Genomic DNA, 18,513 nt, shown 5'->3' with positions numbered 1-18,513 from the left:
TTTTAGTGACTTGTATCCCAAGAAGATTGTTCCCAAGGGTGTGAAGAGCCAGGAGCTTGATGAAATTGGGCTCTACCATGTTGGGCAATAGTGTGTGGGTTTGATAAAAGGCAGGAGAGACTAGAGGTCTGGGTTCAGCAGATGCAGTGATAAGGCCAAGGAAATAGCAGCTAAAGGTTGAATCTGAGAACTATATTGAACAAGTAAGTTTTACTTTCTGACAGTGTGACAACTGATATCAGAGGAAACCAAGATGTCTAGTCTGGAGGTCTAAGACATTAGTGGAGCCACTGTCAGAAACAAGATAGTTGAGAAAAATCTCTGGTTAGTAAGGGAGGATGATAAGATCCATTTTGGACATTTTGAGCCTGAAGGTGATTATGTGGCCAATGGTGCCTTTGCCCCCAGCAGAGGTAACTTTGGGCAAGTTACGTAACTTCTCTGTGCCTCAGTTTCCTCATCTGTAAAATGGAGACAGTAATAGTACCTACCTATCTCATAGGGTTACTGTGAAGACAAAATGAGTCCACAAATGCAGAGGGCTCAGCACAGTGTCAAGCTTGTAGTAAATGCTCCATAAATGTTGTCAGCTGGCTTTGGAGAATGTGTAGGAAGGTGGGCTCAAGAGGAGAGAGCAGAGAGTGCAAGGTGTTTGTGGGAAAGAACAAGACTTTTTATAAGGGCTAAGAGGTAGAAGAAACAGATAAGAACCAAGTTTTAAGGTAAAATGGTGCCATAGGTCACAATGACAAGAAAGCAGGATTTGTGACATAAGAAAGCAGGAGTGGGTGTCAGGGCTTCAGGGGACTATGAAAGTTGGGGTGAAGCAATGGATGTAATGGTTACCTTTTACTGGGTATTTATCATCTGTCAAGGAGCTCTGGTAGCACAGTGCCTAAGGTATCTGACTGCTGACCAGAAGGTTGTTAGTTCAAACCCACTAGCCACTCTGTGGAAGCAAGACTGGGCAATCTACTTCTGTAAAGATTTACCACCTTGGAAACCCAATGCAGGGGATGCTATGAGTTGGAATCAACTTGATGGTGGTGGGTTTTTGTCTTTTTTTTTTTTTTTGGTTTATCGTGTGTCAAATACCATGTTAAGCACTTGAAATATTTTCATTCCTCAAAAGAACCCAGTGAGGTGAAGTGATCACTGTTAGCCTGTGTCATAGATGAGGCCTTGGGGCACTGAGAGTCCCACCATCCATGCCAGACCCCAGCATGCCAAATGCAAAGGTTTGAGGCTTCCAAAACCTCGTTCCCGATTTCATGTGAGGAGCTGAGTGATTTGTGTGCAGGCAGCACTTGGTGTGACAGGGATGGGACTAACACACCCACCAAATGGAGTGACTGGGATACAGGAAGAGAAGAGGTGAGAAACCATGGGTGCCAACAACACACATTCTAGGCCAGAGGGGAGAAGACATGGGCAGAAGAGGAGGGCAGCTTTGAGCTGGCCCTGAAGCACTGATGGGACTTGGCTGTGCAGAGAGGAGCCCCACCTGGCTGGGAAGGTGGTGTGATGCCAAGCTGATGGTGCCACCAGCCTGATGACTGTGGACTCTATGAAAGGCAGGCACAGAGCCCTGGGAACATCCAGGAAGGGTGGTTTATAGCCTGGTTGCCTGGTTCTGGTGTCAAGGCTGATGGAAAAGACTAGGGGAGGAAAATCTGTGAAGAAGCTTTTAGGTTTCTTTCTTTCTTTCTTTTTTTTTTTTTTTTGGAGGGGCAATTATTAATCTTAAAATAATTCCAAACTTAGGAAAAAATTATAAAGATAATACAGAGAGCTCTTAAATTCTCCAGTTGATAACACTTCACCATATTTATAATTTTCTTCGTTGTTTTCCAAAGGCTTTGAGAGTAAATTGCAAACATCAAGCCCCTTTACCTCTTCAGTGTGCATTTCCTAAGAACAAGGACAGACTTTCATATGATATAGAACAATGCTCAAAATTAGGAAACTAACAGTGATACAATGATTATTATCTGATCTGTGAACCTCATTCCTATTTCACCAACTGTCCTGATACTTTGTACTCATACACATAGCAACCCCATAGGGTTTCCAAGGCTGTAATCTTTCAGAAGCAGACTGCCTTATCTTTCCTCCCATGTAGCAGCTAGTGGGTTCAAACTGCCACGCCATCCTTTTGGTTAGCAGCCAAGTGCTTAATCTTTGAGCTACCAGGTCTTCTCATATGGGGTCACTATGAGTTGGAATTCAACTCAATAGCAATGGGTTTGGTTTTGGTTTTGGAAACTGGTAATGTCCTTTATTTAAGAAAATGGAAAGAGAAGAAAGGAAAAGAGAAGAAAGAAAATAAAAAAATCTGTTTGAGGATCATGCTTGGCATTTAGTTGTCATTTCTGATAATATCTCAATAATCTAGGAATTTGATGTTTGAGCTCTAGAAGAGGAAGTGGCTGTAGGATAGAAAAGAAAGCTTAGATGCAGGTGGTAATACTGAAGAAGAACTAAACTAGAACTAGACTTTTTGATTCAAAATTGAGTGGTATAATTTTTAGGAGAATTCTTAGAAGTTTTCCCAAAAAACAACCATTCCTGTAAAGCCATCATGGATCTAATGATTTTAAATGCCCCAAATCCTTGCTTTAAGACCAGGTCATACGTGGGGCCCTGTGTTCTCCTAGGCCCCCACCCTCTGCCCTGCGTAACTGCCGTTGGTTTCTGCCTTGCCTGGTTTCTAGGTTTTCCTTTTTTAATACCTTTTTGAAATTCTAGCAAGAGCGATTAATGTCTGAGCACAATGGCAGCCTTTCAACAAACCTTCCTGGTGCCCAGAGAAAGCCCAAAATATAATGTGCTTAGACTAGCTTAAAATAGCAGGACTAGGTGAAATCACGTGACATTTTAGGGATCAGCTACAGGCTTCCCTTGTGGACTGAAGGCTGCATTTGTCAAGCAGTAGGAAAGAGCAGGCTGTGAGTGTAACAAGGCTGCTTGGGAGGGCCAGCTCTTCTGGGGAGGCCTAGGAAAGGATAGTTCCCAACCACGTACTCATTCCCAGTCCTCCGTGAAATTTGTAGGACACAACATAGGGATGTTGTGTGGCAAGAGAAGGTAGTTGGTGGCTTGCTTTGTCAATTTATCTTTGTTTTTTATTTAAATAGGTTAAACAGTGCACCAGTTCAGGGATACTCAGAGCATGTTGGAAATAAAACTACTATAAGGATGACTTATCCCGAGGGTGCACCCCTGTCTGACCTTGAATATTATTCCAATGACTTGTTTGTTGCTGTTTTATTTAAGAGTGTTGACTTCAACTGGCTTCAAGCAATGATAAAGAATGAAACCCTGGTAAGCACTAGAGATTCATCTCTCAGATGTGCCTTAGTAAAGTATGTTGTCTTTCAAGTGATCAGCAGGTGATAATACTGATGAAGAACTAAACTAGAACTAGACGTTTTGATTCAAAATTGAGTGGTATAATTTTTAGGAGAATTCTTAGAAGTTTTCCCAAAAAACAACCATCCCGGTAAAGCCATCATGGATCTAATGATTTTAAATGCCCCAAATGCTTGCTTTAAGACCAGGTCACACCTGGCCCAGTATTCTCCTAGGCCCCACCCACACCTGCCCTGTATAATTGCTTTGGTGTCTGCCTTGCCGCTCCCTTTGCATAGACCCTTCTGAGCTCCTTGCTGAGAGATGCTTTCAGAACCGATTGTGAGTTACATGTAAACGCTGTGATTATTATTTAATGGGACTATCAAGTTTGGGACCAAAATTGCTGTTAACAGAGGTTGATCACCCACCTTATTCAACAGACTTGAACCTATATGGCTTTTGGCTATTTCCAGGAACTAGATTTCTTGGATGACCATCTACCATTATGAAGGATGTTCAAAAGAATGTGCATAAACAGATGTTGGTGACGGTTGCACAATGTGATTAATGCACTTGCTGTCATTAAATTGTACATGTAAAAGATGTTACATTAACAAATGTTACACAGCAAAACCTATGAAAACCAGAACCTGGGTAAGGTGGAAACCCATCAGGGGAGGAAAATGCAAATATTTACTACTAAGACAGAGTGACAAAAAAGTGCTAAGACTACACCTTGTCAGAGGTGGAAAACTTGTGAGACTTGAAACAAGGCAGTCTCAAGTTCCAGCTCTCACAGGTTTCACTGTATGTATGTTTTTACAGCAATACTTAAAAAAAAAAAAAAAAAAAAAACGAATATGCATAAAATTTCTGAGGAATACTACCAAAGAGTTGCTGGTGGTCCCCTGGTTGGACTACATACACAGCAGTCCAGGGTGGCCAATGTGAAGGAGAGAGCCCCTATTTGCTCCTATTCCTTCAATTGACCTTTACAATAATCAATCCTATTACCTTATAGTCTTGCCTGCTATACTGAAGTAAATTTCAGCAGTTAACCATGAAGGAATACATTCTTGTGTATATACAAACACAAACTAGCTGTCTGCAAAAATAATAAGAATTATTAGACTTTTCACATAAGCTCTCTCTAAGGGAGAATTTGTATCTGCAAGGCTCGATTCTACACAGATTATCAGGGTCTTCTGCATTTCCTGTTGAGTAGTTCTTGGAAGATGAAGCATATATGAAATGACTTAGGGTCACTTATCAAGAGACATCATGGGACTAGAAAATTGAGTGGAGAGAGGAGGCGGGATGCAGGCCTGATCCGAGTGAGATGCTGACGGGATTTAGTACCCTTCAAGTTTGACCTGTTCCCTTGGTCTCTGGACAGAATGATACCCCTGGATCCTAAAAGGCCCACCATCTCAGGAGGAATTTCTTCCCCAAGCAAGAACTGATCCCACAGTTCCTCTCTTTGTATGATTCTACATTTGTAAATTAGGTCCTTTAGAATTACTTTATTGGATTTGGGTACTAGACTCCCTCAGATCTTAGAGACTTGCTGCAGAATGCAGTACCCAAGCCCACTAGGGATCATACCCATGCAGTGGCCTGATTGGCAGGGTCTGCCTTCTCACCCTCTGATGAAAGGATGACTTCATTAAATGCCTTAACCCTAATCTTTGCTTGTTTTCTCTCCTTAGCCATTTTGGGTACGACTGTTCTTTTGGAAGCAAGTGGCAGAAAAAATCCCACTACACCCAAAACACTTCAGGATATTGAATCCAGTTATCATCAAAGAAACTGCCTTTGACATCCTTCAGTATTCAGAGCCACAGTCAAGATTCTGGGGCCGAGATAAGGTATTTTTGTTGTTACTGAAAGTCAACTATTCTTCTGTGTGTTTGAGGGGAAACATCTGTACAAATTCCACTCTGGCTCAACTATATATCCAGAAGCATCTCCAATGGGGATACCTAGCCATCAATTAACTTGTTCCATGTGTAATTACCACTCTACACCTTGACTAAAAAACCAAACTCACTGCTGTCGAGTCAATTAGACTCATAGCAACCCCTCGGGTTTCCAAGGCGGTATCTCTACAGAAGTAGATTGCCTAATCTTCCTTCTGAGGAGTGGCTGGGGGATTTGAAATGCCATTCTTCTGGTCAGCAGTCAGGTACCTTACACACCACACCACCAGAGCTCCCACAACTTTTCTAGAAGGTTCTTAATTGTTTCATTAGATTTCTCCCCTGTGACTCATGTCTGTAACATACTAAGCACGTGAACACTTACCCTACTGAGACACAGGCATGCTTCCGTGATTCAGGTCTGGACCACTGCAATAAAGCAAATATTGCAGTAAAGTGAGTCACACGATTTTTTTGGTTTCCCAGTGCATATGAAAGTTATGTTTATACTATACTATAGTCTATTAGTGTGCAATAGCATTATGAAAAAGTTTGAACTATCAGAAGAATTACAAAAATGTGACACACAGACATAAAGTGAGCAGATGGTCTTGGGAAAATGGCAGCAACAGACTTGCTAAATGCAAGATTGCCACAGACCTTCAATTTGTAAGAAACATGATATCTGCAAAGTGCAATAAAGCAAACTGCAATAAAACAAGGTATGTCTGTATTATTTAAGGCATTCTTACTCTAGGACTTGTTAGTGCCTAAAACTGCTGGATCCTGAAGGGCACTTAGAGAGTCTGAAAAGTTCTTTCATTTTAATTGTGTGGACTACTTGCCCACTAAACCAAAAAAATCAAACTTAACTGCCATCAAGTCGATTCTGACTCGTAGAAACCCCCACTGGGTTTCCGAGGTGGTAAATGTTTACAGAAGTAGATTGCTCCATCTTCCTTCTGCAGAGTGGCTGGTAGGTTTGAACCACCAACCTTTTAGTTAGCAGTCAAGTGCCTTACGCACTATGCCACTTAAGCTCCTTACTTGCTCAGTAGGCAGATAAAATTGATGTTTATCATCACTTTATAATGGTAAGTAGCCCCCTCAAAAACTCTTACTGCTGTGGAATTGGATCTGACTCATAGCAACCATTCCTTGGATTTCTCAGGTGGTATCACTATGGAAGTAGATTGCCCAGTCTTCCTTCTGAGGAGTGGCTGGTGGGTTTGAACTGCCAGCCTTCTGGTTAGCAGTCAAATGCCTTAGGTACTATGCCACCGGAGCTCCTAATAGCTGCCTAAAGCAGTGTTTTTCAACTGATGCTTGGGTCCCACCCCAAAAGCTCTGATTTAGTGGGTCTGTGCTGTGATCTGTGCATTGAGATTTTTTTCAGAATTCCCTGGATGATTTTATTTTGCAGCCTAACTGGAGAACCATTGCTCGCTTTCTAAAACCAAATCAAACTCACTGCCATTGAGTCGGTCCGACTCATAGTGACTCCTCCTTGGGTTTCTGAGTTGGTATCACTACAGAAGTAGATTACCCAACCTTCCTTCTGAGGAGTGGCTGGTGGATGTTGTTGTTGTTAATTACAGTAGAGATTCTTTATCTGCAATTATATGTGCTGCCACCAGGTGGCTGGGAATGCCTTTATTACTTATGGCTTCATGGTCTGAATAGCTAGACCCATGTCTTTAAAACTTTTTAAAAAGCAGTGGAAATCTTCCTTAAAATTTAAGCAGAATCCCAAAATATAAAGAAAATCAAGGAATTTTGAAATGTAGGGTCCAGTGGGGTCCAGCAGCTCACATCTGAAGCCTGAGCTATCTCCAAGGGAAAGGTGTGGCTCAGGGCAGCACATGCTGAGCGAGACTCTTTGGTGTAGTCAACTGAAAGGCCAATTAGTGGATTCCTCTATTATCCTTAGGAATCAAGTTCTAATTGAAAATATTCTTTAAAACAATTTATAGGTACTAAAGAAGGAATGCTGTAGTTATTAAAGAAAATAAACATCAGGCACCTTCAAAACAAAAACCTAGTTCTTTTCTGAGGTCAGACCCTACCAACTCCAACTCTGGCTCTTGCCTCAGGCTGGAAATACCCAGCTCACTGTCCCTCTCACAGAGTTGAAGCTCTTCCTGTGCCCAGCCTAGTTGCCCTGGAGCTCCAGAGCAGCCTCTGTGGCTGACCTTGTTCATTTCCCAGTGACTTTCTGCTCACAGGGAGCTGGGGTAGCATAGTGCCTAAGGCATTTGACTGCTAACCAGAAGGCTGGTGGTTCAAACCCACCAGCCACTCCTTGGAAGGAATACTGGGCAAACTACTTCCATAGTGATACCACCTCATAAACCCAAGGAGGGGTTACTGTGAGTTGGATCCAACACGATGGCAGTGAGGTTGGTTTTGTGGTTTTGGTTTCTGCCCACAGACCCGCAGGAGCCAGGATTGCCATTTTCCTCAGCACTTTGCCCTCACCTTCCTGCCTCTTCATCCAAGTAGTTCCTGCCCATGGCAGGTGCCTGTCTAGAGCCAACTTTCCAGTCAAAATGTGGCAAATTTTTCTTCTCAACAGAGGAAGGCTGTACCCCTTAATAGAAATTGTTAGAGTTTATGATGGGAATCATCATGAGGTTCCCTTAGCTGCTGCCTCCCACATTGGGGACACAGGGCCTCTTCACCTCCTTTAGAACATGGACTTATGGCTTTTAATCTGTTAACATTATTTTCAATACAACACTTTAATTAAAAAAAAAAAAAGGATTTAAACAGAATTTGGCAAGATTCTTAAATTGGAAAGATATTTCACTATAAATATACTTGAATATCTTTCAATATCCCACCTCACCTTGATTTCTGTATCTTTTAAACTGCCCTGTTTCTTTATTAAATTCCAGTAGTATTTTCTAAACCCTGATGAATGCTCTTTTGTTTGTTGATAGATTTTATTTAGAAAGTAACCTTTAAAAACTGGACAGATTTAATTACATAAAATATGAAGTTGCTGAATGGCAAGAGATAACAAAGTCAGAACACAAAAATATGCATATATGTGACAAAGAAAATACTCTTAAAGTACAGAGAGTTCTTCCTAAATCAAAAAGAAAAAGATGAGTCCATAAACAAATGGGCAAAGGATATGAACAGACATTTCACAAAAGAGGAAATTAAAATGGGCACCAAATGAAAAGAAACAAGGTTTCTTCTAAAACCGGTCAAAGAAGTGTGGCCAAGGAGTGTGTGATAAAATGTGCAACTTCTGTAACCAAATAAAAGCAAATTAGAGCCACAGTGACATAGTGCACCTATTAGCAAAGATTTAAAAGCTTAATAATGTCTTTGGTCAGCAGGAATGTAGTTGACATTCAGAAGCTGTAAGTGGACACTTTTTCTGGAGGATAGTTTGGCAATATATGTTCAGTTTTAAATATGAATAATCTTTGACCCAGCAATTTTACTGTAAAAAAAATTTATCTCAAGGAAATGATTAGAGTAACTTACAAAGATGGATAGTTTCAGATGCCCACCATCGATGGCATTAATGGCAAAGGACTGGAACTGACTTAAGTGTTTATCATTGAAGCATAGCTTAAACATATTATGGTATGAAAAAAACCAAACCCATTGACTCTGATTCTGATTCTTAGCAACCTTGTGGGACAAGAGAGAACTGTCCCCATAGTGTTTGCAAAGCTGTAATCTCTGTGAAAGCAGACTGCCACATCTTTCTCCCATGGAGCAGCTGGTGGGTTCAAACTGCCACCCATTCAGTGAGCAGCCAAGTGCTTAACCACTGTGCTACCAGGGCTCCTTAATTATGGTATAGTCAGTGCTATGTGGTGCAGCTTAAGGATGAGGAAACACTAATATAGAGAGATATTAAAATATGTCTACAATATATTAAGCAAAAAACTCAAGATCTGGAAAATGTCTCCATTTTTGTTTAAAAATAAAACTGTGTGTATATATGTATGGAAAAACACTGTGAAGAATACCCTTCTCTGGAAAGTAAAATTGCTTTCTACTTTATAATCCATTTATTTATTATTTGAATTGATTATTTGTTTATTCTTATAATAAAAAAGCATTTGGTTTTAGATGGAAACAGTTCCTTCTTACCAAGTGAGGTTGGTTTTGAGAAGCAGAGGCAGCACACTTAGGAGTTTAGGAAGCAGTTTAACAAATGATGGATTGAGTAGATGCTCCCTTGACCCTTTTATGACCCGTGGTACATATAGTCACCACATACATTTTTCACCTCTGGGGTTTAGTGGGAAGATGCTATCCCACTTTGCATGCTGCCATCTGCTAGGAGCCTGTATAACTGCATGAATCTGCAGAAATGGGCCTCATCCCACTAACCCCAGTACCAGAGACCCCCTTGGGACATATGTGTCTCACTAATTGTATCAAGATTTGTATTACTTCAAAAGAATTTTTTTTCGTTTCATTCAAAATATCTTCCATTACTGAAAACACATGGTTTCAACAAAAATTCAAAGCAGAAAATAATTCAGTTTTGAAATTAATCCCACCTAAATCTGTGAACTCTGAAGGGCTCACTGTTGTTCAAGTTTGCAGAGAAGGAGAAAGAGTTGCTTGTGGAAACCACAGACTTGACCAAGATGAATGAATAAAGTACATTTGCATATGGCTGAAAAACTACAAAAAAAAAAAAAAAAATGTTAATAGATCGTTAACCTTCATCAAGGGCTTGAAATATGCATGCCTTTCTGTATCCTCTCTGTCCAGTGACTGCCCTTATCCAAGACTGAGATGGAGATCCAGAAAGCATGATTCCAGATTTGTCACTGGGAGGAGGCATGGCAGGATAACAGGAGGAAGGTGTGGTACACTGAGTTCAACATGGTTTGGACATCTAGCATGTTGGGCCAAAGGCAGCACTTTAAAAGGAATAAATGTGAAAATCCTGAATTTGGGTCTAGAAGTACACTTGCCCAAAGAGAGAATGAGAAGAAATGGGCGTAGCAGCTATACATGTGACAATAGCCTGGAAGTGTGATTTGCCAGCAGAGCCCTTCAGTGGGACCTAACATTGATGTACTACAGATGGGCTTGAGTACGGTCTTCACCATTGGAAACGGAGGAGGTGCCCCTGGGAAGACTGCTCAAGGTCCTGTGGCCGTTTACTGCATTGAAGACCTCACAGAAACTTGAGTCTTAGGAAGAAATGCATGTGAAAGAGGAAACGGGCTTGTTTTGTGATTCTGAACATCATATTCAGGATCCATGGGTAGTTTTAGAAAGAACAGCTTTTAGCTTGGCACAGGAAGCATTTTCAGGCTGCCTCTTGATAAGGTGTTAAACATATTCCTAACTTGGATGGGAAGTCAGACTTTTAAAATTCTGTGATTTTGTATGTTCAATTTAAAAAAAAAAAAATTGCAGCCTCCAATGCAGCTTTCATTACTGTGCATAGAATGGATAATGCTTGAAAGCAGTGAATTATGCTAAGACATTTTTTTTCCTGTCTTCTTTTCCCTTTTTCAGAACATCCCCACGATTGGCGTCATTGCTGTCGTCTTAGCCACACATTTGTGCGATGAAGTCAGTTTGGCGGGTTTTGGATATGACCTCAGTCAACCCAAAACACCTTTGCACTACTTTGACAATCAGTGCATGGCTGCTATGAACTTTCAGACCATGCATAATGTGACAACAGAGACAAGATTCCTCCTCAAACTGGTCAAGGAAGGTGTGGTGAAGGACCTCAGTGGGGGCATCCACTGTGAATTTTGAACACAAAAACCTCACAGAAAATGCAACTCTGACTCTGAGGGCTATTTTTGATAGCCTTCTCGATGCATTTCATCCTGCAAATACTTTGAAGTGCAGCTGGTGTTTCTTTTTAATTTTTTTTTTTTTAAGTGTAGCTCTCCCCACTTGTTTTTGTTTTGTTCTGTTCTGTTTTTCTATTTATTTGAGGTCAATGTTTGTTTTTGCACAACATTTTGTAAGTTAATTTTGAGAATTGAATTACGTTGGAAAGACTTTTTAAAGAGGATTTTATGTAATGCTGTTTTGTTGTATTTTAAGAAACTAATTTGTGAAAACTCTGTCTGTGTACTGCACATAGAATGCCAGGGAATTAAGTGGAAGGAGAGGGGTCACTTATTTGATGATAGCCCTGAATGCCTGATTCTGGTTCTCTGTTGCTCTGTTGGAGGGGGCAGGGGACAGATGCCGGAGGCACTTCTCGGATAATGTGGTCAGTAGCTAGACCACTGGTACTGGTCCTCGTACTGGTTGGGCAAAGCTGCTGCATGAGGCCTGGGCCAGGCAGGGATGTTCCCAGCCCTCTTTGTTACACTGGCTTCTGCCATAAGTCTTTTCAGGAATGAGCCAGGGCAGCTATCTTGGAAGTCCCTGGACAGAGAGGGACACGGAAGACATTCTCTGTGTCTCTGAGTGCTGTGAAGCTGCCCCAGGCTGCAGAAGCCTTGATCTTTTCAGCAATTGTGACAACTCCTGACTGAGGAGTTTTTTTTTTACTACCCTTCTAAAGCACTTATGTGTTTAACCTAAAGTATTCCCTGTCTCTCTGAGGTGGCTTATGAATATTAGGGTAAAACCTCTGCTGTCTAGAGTCACAGGGGAATAAACTTTTCCCAAGAATAAACACTGAAAGGAAATCCTCCCAGTGTTTAAAATTGCCTATTTAAAAAAAAAAAAAAAAGTATTTTTTTGAATGCCTGCCTGCGAGGCAGTGTGCCAGTCAAAAAAAAAAAGAATAAAGACTTTCAAGGAGTTCTCACAATCTAGTTAATTTAAGTGTGTTTTGTTTTATTTCATTTTTAATTAAGAAAATAAGTCTATCTAAAATATCCTTCTTGGATGCTACTGCTGGGTATGGACCTTGCCAATAGAGATACCAATAGTGAAGGATAGAGAATTAAGGTTACTTTGTCCTGAAAGGAAGGAACTCCAGTGGTGCCCTAGCAAAGGCATTTGGCTGCAAACCAAAAGGTTGGCAGTTTGAACTCACCAGCCGCTCCGCAGGAGAAAGACAAGGCAGTTCTGCTTCCATAAAGATGTACAGCCTTGGAAACCCTATGGGGTCGCTATTAGTTGCAGTCAACTCAGTGGCAGTGGGTTTTGGTTTTGTCCTGAAAGGAGTCTCTGAATAGTGCAGACGGTTAATGCACTTGGCTACAAGAGGTTGAAGGTTTGAATCCACCAGAGGCAACTTGGAAGAAAGCCCTAATGATCTGCTTCCAAAAATTGAACCACTGAAAATTGTGAAGCACAGTTCTAGTCTGGTACACATCGGGTCGTGATGAATTGGAATCCGCTCCATGGCAACTGGTTACTGGTTGTCTAGCAAGCTCCTTTATCCCAGTCAGCTGAGAATTCTTGTGGATAAATCTTGGGGGTCAGTAGCTTCCTCCCAGAGAACATATTTGCTCAACTGTCTTCTGTCTCTTAAGTGCTGCAGCCTTTGCTGTCAGAGTATCTGCTGTTACTCCTGCTTCCCTCCTGCCCCGATCTCTGTTCTCCAGCTCTGCTGCTTCTGCTACCACCGCCAGCCCCAGTTCTCATTGCTCAGAACTTTTTCTGCAGCCCCCAATGCAGCTTTTAGTCACAGCCCATCCTGGTGTCTTCCACAGATCAGGACAAAGTATGCGTCTCCAGGGCTCTGGTGTGAAGCTCAGAGGGGCCTGCCAAACACAGTAGCATTTCTCTGGTTTGGAGTCTTTTCTCAAAGTTCTGTGTGGGTTTTGCTTTCTACTCTATAAAATACTTTTTGTTTAAAAGAAAATGCCTTTAAATTCTCACCAGTAAATTACTTAGTTTTGAAAATTGAGGCTTGAGAGGATGGTCCACAGCTTCTCTGTGGCTCAGGTAGGGCCGGGCTTATACTACATATTTCTACCCATTTATCCCTCAGGGACTAGTTAGAGAAGACCAAGTACTTAAAAATACATATGGATGTATTAAAGCCAGAGTTTGAAACTGCCTTGAACAGCTTTCTTCATTTTGTGAGGACTGCTTCACTGGTACATGTGGAATCACACCACCCACCCATCCCGGTGACGTTGGAAACCCTATGGGGTTGCTATGTGTAGCTCAGTGCCCAGCACGTGGTCAGCTTTTAACATGTGTCTGCTCCCATGCTCACCCCTCCTCCTCTGTATCTCCTTTTTGGCATGTTTGTTTAAGATGCTTTGCCCATACCTCTCAACTTTTACCTACTAGCCTGCAATAACCAGTTAACCAATTACTGTTGACTTGGCTCCAATTCATGGTGACCTCACATGTGTCAGAGTAGAACTGTGCCCTGTAGGGTTTTCAATGGCTGATTTTTCAGAAGTAGATTGTCAAGTCTTTCTTCCGAGGCACCCCTGTGGGGACTCAGATCTCCAAACTTTGGATTAGTGGCTGAGGGCTTTAACTGTTTGCACTGCCCAGGGACTCCACCAGGCATAAATGAATTTTAAAAAGTATGATTTTAAATGACCTCCCATGGAGTCTACCAGCCAGTCAGTTCTTCAAGAACTTTGGACACTTTGGCAGTTACTTGTCAGAAGTTTTTTCTTTGCCTTCGGAGTTGTTCTTCTCTTACCCCACCCTGCCCTACCCAAACCCACATTCCAGGAACAGACCTTCTCTAGGTGTTTTGGGGTGCTATGAAGTTGTTCTCCAATAACAGGTTTTGCTGTCACTCTTACAGTTTTGAATAGCTTCTTAGGACATGCACATCCCTCTTACAATAGATGTAATCGGTGGTTTTGAAGCATTTTATAATGACTTATACATGTTCTGTATTTGGATGTACTTCTTACTGGAATTTTGAGCTACAGAAATATTCATTGAGGTTATTTATTTGTTTGTTTGTTTGTTTTCCTACAGAGAGCATATTTTCTCCAGAAATCTAGGCTAGCTTTAAAAAAATGCTCTTGGGGGTGAGATGAGTATATCCCAGTAAGGTGTTTATAGGCAAAAATAATTGAGATTTTACAAAGCAACTTCACGGACTCTAAGTATTGCTTTGCTTTCTTCATTGCTCCTTGAATATACTACACTGCTTTTGTTTTTGTTTCTTTTTCATTTCCCAGGAATATATTAATAAGCCATTGGCGATATGTTTGCACAAACTATGAGGGTCTCACCATTTGTTGGACCCATTAGTTAAAAGTTAAGTTGTCAAACCTGTTTTTTAGACTGCTTTTGTTAAATGATGACCTCTTGGTGGCATAGTGCTTAAGGCATTTGACTGCTAACCAGAAGGCTGGAGGTTCAAACCCACCAGCTGCTCCTTGGAAGGAAGACTGGGAAATCTACTTCCATAGAGATACCGCCTCCGAAGCCCAAGGAGGGGTCACTATGATTAGAAATCTACTCAATGGCAGTGAGTTGGGTTTGAGAGTTTTGGTCATCAGTGGTCATCAGTGGTCAAACCAGTTTGTATATGCAGATGGAACCTTAGTTATAAAAGGAAAAAAAAAAAAAAGTGGTCAGGCTGTAGTCTACCCAGGTTATAAAAGTTTCGTAACACAAAGAATCACTTTTTTTGGCTGTAGGCTAACCCCAGCACTTTGGGACTTTACTCAACAGAAAAAAAGAATCATCGATTTGCCTTTGTACTGACTCAAGAGGACCGTTTAGATCAGCATTGCACAAAGTTTAAGGAGTGGCTCCTCCTCCTCTTGTCATGTTTACAGCATTCAAGTGTGAGTTTTTGGTTGGCCTTTCATTGGGACATTTCCACTAAGTCAGTTGACAAGAAGAAAAGAAATAGTACCTGTGAGTCAGCGGACATCCCCCTTGGAATGAGGTGGGTTTTTAGTAGGCTTGTGCAGCCAGCAAGAACTGCATGACACTGGGGCATTCCTTTCATTCACACACAGTGATGAAATGTGTCCCTCAAACAAAAGGCCGTGTTTGCTGCCTGTGGGACCAGTGCCCACTTTCCAGGCTGTGACTTGCCACACAGGGACACCAGACGACCTTATGCTCAGCTCTCAGACTCAGCACAAACAACAGAGAGAGGAGAATGTTCTTATATGTTAGAGCACTCTCCAAGCACATCTTTCTCTGCCCCTGCCCCTGCCTCTGGAGAGCCCAAACACCTGGCTCAACCGCTGACTTTTGTTCTCTCCTTTCCCACTTCCCAAGGTCAATTTGGGTTTGTGTTCATATAACAAGATATTTATCTAGGTTAGGAAGACCATTACCTACAACCAACACTCAATATAAGACTAAGTAAATTGGGAAAAAAAACCTCTTAATTAAATGCATCACACACACACACACCCATTACTGTTGAGTCAATTCACACTCATAGCAACCCTATTATAGGACAGAGTAGAACTGCCCCATAGGGTTTCAAAGGATGTAATGTCTATGGAAGTAGCTGGTGGGTTTGAACCACTGACCTTTCAGGTAGCAGCCAAGTGCTTAACTATTGTGCCCAGGGCTCCTTTAAATACACATACACACAAATTTTGTTGACTAGAAAGTAATGTTCCCCAAAATGAAATTGCAAATATAGTAACTTAACTTTCATTATCTGAATGATTAGAGTTAGCTCCCAATATTAAATTCCAACTCATTTAGCAGGGAAGAGTCCATGAGTGATGCAAACAGTTAATGCACTTGGTTGCTAACCAGACATTTATTTGGAGGTTCAACTCCACCTAAAGGTGCCCTGGAAGAAAGACCTGGCAATCTTCTGAAATGTCAAAACCACTGAAAAGACTATGGAGTAAAATCTACTCTCACGTACATAGGGTCACCATGAGTCGGAGTGGAGTGTGTAGCAACTGGTTTTAGCAGGGAGGAAGAGCATGCACGTTAGCATGATACAGTGCAGCAAAAGTAACAAGCTATGAGATTTACTTTTTGTTGTAACTTTTTGAAAAGCAGATATTGTCCCAATAAGTTGTGTCAAGAAAACATGTAGGAAGGAAGACAAGTTTATAAACTTCCTTCTGTCTGGAGAAAAGATGTCAAGTTTTGCATTGGTGTCAGGCTGCCATCCAAGACTCGCCTGAGGCAGCAAAGTAGAGCCCTTGTGCAGCAGAGTGGATTTTCAGAAAACAAGCATTAAAGAAGCTGGTTATTCAGCTGCTGCTTCATAGCAGCAACACTAATAACTGATTATACATGAAAAACAAGGAACTTTTAAAAGAGCATATATGTGTACTCCATTGTCTGCTATGTTTTTTGACTTAGAGAAGAAAATCAGGCCCAAGAAAACTTGATATTAAAGATGAGGTCATTTACAGTGTTGCTTAGGTCCCTGATATGAAAAGAGACTTAAATTTTCCATCATCATGAATATGTTAGATGTGTAAGACAGGGCATGTGCAATGAGGGCTTTTTACAGCCAGTTAGAAACAGTGGTTAAATGCAAAAGAGGTTTCACATTGACTGGTACTCAGGATATAGCAGGATAGCCTGTCAACGGATTCGTTAGGAATGCAAGGAAATTGACTCGGAGCCCTAAAGTAATGAGAATTGGAGAGTGCATTCATAACTAAGTTATAAACTCTTTACTGACGGAATTTTACACTTTCCATCCATTGCTGCTGTTGTTGAGTACCGTCGAGTCAATTCCGACTCAGCAACCCTATGACAGAGTAGAACTGCCTTATCCGGTTTCTGAGGCTGTGATCTTTATGGGAGCAGATTGCCCAGTGGGTTCGAACCACCGACCTTACCCAAAAAGCCTTGCCTATTTTAGATATTAAATAAATATGTTTTCATTTGGTTTGATTTGATATCTTTGATGGAATTTAAAGATGAGCAACTAGTGGTCTAAAAGGGAATATAATGAAGAGCTTTGGAGTCTAGAGTTGGGTTATGGAATTCTTTTATGCTAAGAGGAGTGGAACATGGGTAATAAAGCAATAAATGAATGCAGTCACTTTATCTATATGTAATAGTGCCAGCAATTTAAATGATCTTTTAAAAGAACGTGTTAAAAGCTGAATATGCACATTTAATGGCTGTATACTGGTCAAACCATTTTGGAAAGCAAAGATTACTGAAATGTCCAAAACAGAGATGGCCCCTACTTTTTCAGACTGGAGTTTTAAACACAGGGAAGCTCCTGTGTCAAAGGCTCTGTTTGGTATTCAAGGTAGTTGTAATGAGTTTATTGTGTAGAATTTGGAAACCAGGATAATATACCTCTGTCATATCTACACTTTGTTGGCTTTTATTTTGTTTTTGTTTTTTTCTTTGCTAGCCATCATTTACTCAATAAAGATGTTTTTTTAAGATGGTAATCTCTAGATTATCTGGTCATTGTGAATCTTTCAGCCCTATCTTTAAAATATAGGATTGCCATGAGTCAGAACTGACTTGATGGCAGTAGGTTTGGGTGGGGTTTTTGGTTTAGGGTCTTTAAAATTATGTTGGACAAGACTATGACTGTGGGGTTTTGTGCTGAAGGCTGCTTGCTCTTCCAGTATGATATTCAATATGAAGATTGAGTGGACTTCAAAAATCTTCTCTCTTTCTCTGTCTCTCTCTTTCTCTGTCTCCCTCTTTCTTACACACACACACACTCCAAATAAGCAAAACTGGATTTCAGCCTAAACCAAGAGTCTTGTTCCCAAATGAAAGGCTGAGTGAAATAGCACTCAATAGCCTTCCCTTCCCCACTTTTCTCTGTAAATTTGACCTAAACTGAAAAATGTAGTGTGCACTGTGATCCCAGGGGTGGGTTGAGGAGGGGTCAGAAGGGATAAATGCGCTGTCCTTTTCCTGACTTCTCATAGTCCCACAACAGGGCCACCATTAGTCACACAGAAGATTGGCAGAGAACATAGCCTGACCACTCCGCAGATGGACATACCACTTCAGGGGTCATGAACATTAGCCTGGCTCCGCTGATCTGCAAGGGGTGAACAGCCTCAGTTTTACTTCCACTGCCCAATTAGCAGGTCTTGCATCCTGATTTTGACTTCGGACAATGTGGTCATCACATTTCCTTACTGCTTCATATACTTATTCCTAGTGGCGCATTTTGAGGTTTTTTAAATTATTATTTTTAATATATGTCTACCCTCTAATTAGTGGTTTACTTTCTCTTCCCCTCCCACCCCTGGTAACTAACCATCAAAGAATATTTCTTTTTGTGTGAAAACCTTCCCTTGACTTTTTACAACAGTGGTCTCATACAATACTTGTCGTTTTGTGATTGACTAATTTCACTCAGCATGATGTCCTCTAGGTTCATCCATATTATGTTTCACAGATTCATTATTGT

At 41.2% G+C, this 18,513-nt stretch overlaps 1 protein-coding gene across 1 annotated transcript in view; it reads left to right on the top strand.

Moving 5' to 3' along the window:
- ST3GAL5 (ST3 beta-galactoside alpha-2,3-sialyltransferase 5) overlaps positions 1-11,033 on the top strand; it is a 57,775-nt gene extending 46,742 nt beyond the window's left edge. Inside the window, exons 5-7 of the mRNA XM_007948900.2 lie at positions 3,138-3,324; positions 5,064-5,222; positions 10,785-11,033. Coding sequence (XP_007947091.1) covers positions 3,138-3,324; positions 5,064-5,222; positions 10,785-11,033 — 595 coding nt within the window. The remainder of the gene's footprint in view (positions 1-3,137; positions 3,325-5,063; positions 5,223-10,784) is intronic.
- The last annotated feature ends 7,480 nt before the right edge of the window (positions 11,034-18,513 follow it).

This window comes from Orycteropus afer, unplaced genomic scaffold (genome assembly GCF_000298275.1).
Source record: "Orycteropus afer afer isolate SDZICR_OR568_19922 unplaced genomic scaffold, OryAfe1.0 scaffold00231, whole genome shotgun sequence".
NCBI lineage: Eukaryota > Metazoa > Chordata > Mammalia > Tubulidentata > Orycteropodidae > Orycteropus > Orycteropus afer.
The sequence above is the reverse complement of the archived record's forward strand: the minus strand, read 5'-3'. Positions and strand labels throughout refer to the sequence as shown.